At 45.2% G+C, this 3,168-nt stretch overlaps 1 protein-coding gene across 1 annotated transcript in view; it reads right to left on the bottom strand.

Moving 5' to 3' along the window:
- The window catches only part of EIF2AK3 (eukaryotic translation initiation factor 2-alpha kinase 3), an 81,274-nt gene extending 80,947 nt beyond the window's left edge, over positions 1-327 (bottom strand). Inside the window, exon 1 of the mRNA XM_010834127.1 lies at positions 3-327. Within this exon, the coding sequence (XP_010832429.1) occupies positions 3-53 (51 nt within the window). The 5' untranslated portion in view covers positions 54-327. The remainder of the gene's footprint in view (positions 1-2) is intronic.
- Between the last annotated feature and the right edge of the window lie 2,841 nt (positions 328-3,168).

The raw sequence follows: 3,168 nt of genomic DNA on the forward strand, positions 1-3,168 counted from the left end.
AGCGGCAGTAGCAGCGTCCGTGCCAGCGACCCCTGGCCGGTGGCGCGCTCCATCAGCGGCCCGCCCCGCGAGCCGGCATGGAGGTGTAGCCGCCGGCGCCCGCCTCTCCCGCAGTTCAGAATCCCCGACTAAGGCGAGGACGCTCTAGGGACTCCGCCGCCGCCTAGATGGTCAGGAAGTCCAGCAGCTTTCCCTCGGCCACGTCTTAGCCCGGCCTCCGCCAGCGCCACCTGAGTGACAGCCTCCTCTGGACATCGCCCATTGAGCGAGCTTTCCGCGCATCTGCTCGCTGATTGGCTGCAGACTCTGCCACTCTGGGTACCGACGCTAGTCTTGTTGGAGCAGGTGGGCTCTCCCGGGTTGTCAACAGCAAAGCTGCCAATCAAATTGTATTGCCTTTAGCCCGAGGCCCGCCCTCTTCCGGACGCGCTTACCAATGAGAAGCGACTCTCCAGGCAGCATTTTTACCTGATTGGTTGATTTGGCAGTACCCAGAACACCATTCCCCAGAGAAGATTGGCCATTGTGCTGATTGGCCTCGCCCCTCAAAGCGAGGCGCTAGAGAATACTTGAAGATCATTGGTGAAACTGGATGTCCCTCAAAAGTCTGAGATAATTTCCTCTTGATTGGTTGGAAGCAGCACTTACTACGTGGCGGATTCTGACTGCGGAGGGGACAGTCCCAAGTGAAAGGAAGAGTGAAAGGCGAGTCCCTGGTGGTGGGGAGGCGGCCGATCTTCAAGGAGTTACCGCTGTAAAGCCTGGTCCGTTTGGAAAGCCAAAAGAAGAGCGGGAAAAATAAGTGACCGCACAAAACATGTAGTTCCTGAAGGTGAAAGGGGTAACGTGAATTGGATAGAAGATCCATCCACTGGGCTGGGAATTACGGCTTGTTTAAAGATGCTGATTTCTTCGGTGACCTACAGCAATCTAGTCTATCCGACACGCCCCTTCCTTGTTAGAAAGGAGAAGGAGCACAGGCCTGGTGCACTTACGTCATTTGTCTGCAGTCACATAAGTAGTTATTTACAGAACCATGACTTTTCATCCAAGCCTTCTGATCTTGGTCTGCCATGCTTTGTAGTTCACTAACAGGGCAAGAAAGAGATAAAACCACAAAAGGCCAAACTGGAGATTTGAATGTTTGGCCAAGGCATAAGAACTTTTCACGCAGCAGTTCCGGACACCCTGAAGATTCCTGATCAGATGAGTGAAGTGATAAGAGTTGTGGTTTAGAAACAACCCAACTGCTGTGAATTCCTCAGCAGTGTTTTCAAAAGAGCATTAAAGATGAGACCAGTTGTGTGGCTATATGTGAGAGGCTATGTCCCCATCAAAATTTTGAAGATCTTAATTTTTTTAAGCTACTGGCATACAGACATGCTCTTAATTTCTTCAGTCCAAAAGCAAAACCCTCCACTTCCCTTTCCACAGTCAACTATATTTCATAGTTGCTCAATACAGGAAGAACTCTAAAGTGTCTTCGATTCCTCTCGTCCCCTTGTCAAACACACTACTTTTGTTGCCACAACTCCACCAAACTGCTCATGCTGTGGCCGCCATTGCTAAATTCAAAAGACGATTATCCATCTTCATTTTATCATCTATATAATAAACCCAGACAGAGGATGAATGGTTGGATGGCATCACTGATTCAATGGAAATGAACTTGGGCAAACTCTGGGTGATGGTGAGGGACAGGGAGGCCTAAACTGCTGCAGTCCATGGAGTTGCAAAGAGTCAGAGAGGACTTGGCAATGGAACAAACAACAATAGCTAACCCAGTACATCAGTCTTTCCTGTATAGAACACTTCACTGGTTTTCCAGCTTCCACATGGGCCAAATCATAGCCCTCATTACCACCTCATTTTAACTTAATCTCCTCCTTAAAAGATTTCTCTCCAAATAAGGTTACATTCGGGAGGTACTAGGGTCAGGACTTAAACGCGTGAATTTCAAAGGAGACACAATTCAGCCCATAACACCCAGATAACTCATGAGACTAGTTCTCTCATTTCTTTCAGGGCTCTGTTACCTTCCCAGTAAAGCTTCTCCTGACCCTTTTTAAAATTGAACCCCCTACCCCACCTCAATTCCTAAACTACTCCCCTGCTTTATTTTTCTCTTTAATAAAATCTTTTTGGTTCAGTCACTCAGTCCTGTCTGATTCTTTGGGACCCCGTGGACTGCAGTACATCAGGCTTCCCTTTTCATTATCTCCCAAGTTTGTTCAAACTCATGTTCATTGAGTCAATGATGCAATAATTTGCATATTTATTGTCTATCTCCCTCCACGCCTACATAAATTCCATTAGCATTTACACATTGATATGTTCAAAGAGCCTAAAACAATGCAAAGTATTTAGTAAGTGTTTAATAAATATTTGTTGAATAAATGAAAATCTGAGGACAGAGCAAAATGGATAAATGGAAGAGATTGTAGTTGCTGTAGATAGAAGGGAGTCATTAAGGAAGCAAGAACCCAGAGTATCTGGAGAAAACAGAGACTGTTGTGCCTTCCATGTTGAAAGTAGAGATTAGAAAGTACCCCAAAAAGAAATTATTTTGAAATGAGAAAATAGATGAGAGAGCTCAAACTAGTTAATCACTTTCTACTCAACTAAACAGATCAGATCTCCTAAGTGAGAGAATATAAGAGATAATATGAGGAAAGTGGCAGAAAATTAATGTGAGATGAGAAATGATTGTTGACTACTTGTATTGCCCATTTGAAATTGCCCTGTGCTATGTGCCCAGTCATGTCCAACTCTTGGTGACCCCATGGACAGTAGCCCTCCAGGTTTCTCTGTCCATGGCATTTTCCAGGCAAGAATCCTGGAGAAGGGTTGCCATTTTCTTCTCCATGGGATCTTCCATACCTAGGGATCGGCCTGCATCTCTTGTGTATCCTGCATTGGCAAACAGATCCTTTACCACCAAGCCACCTGGGAAGTCTGCATTTGAAATGAGCTTGTGTATATATTTTAGTGGATTTAGTCTTCATAGATCTGTGACTTTTTCAAAAGATGATCATGGCTTGAACAATAACAATCTGAGCTAATGAATCAGAAATCTGCTTGCCATTTGTAAATTATGTGGAAGGTTTTTATTATTGTTATTATTCATTTACTATGCAGGGAGGACCATGTGTCCACCTGTATGTAATG

The sequence above is a fragment of the Bison bison genome, unplaced genomic scaffold (genome assembly GCF_000754665.1).
Source record: "Bison bison bison isolate TAMUID 2011002044 unplaced genomic scaffold, Bison_UMD1.0 scf7180017864020, whole genome shotgun sequence".
NCBI classification, from domain to species: domain Eukaryota; kingdom Metazoa; phylum Chordata; class Mammalia; order Artiodactyla; family Bovidae; genus Bison; species Bison bison.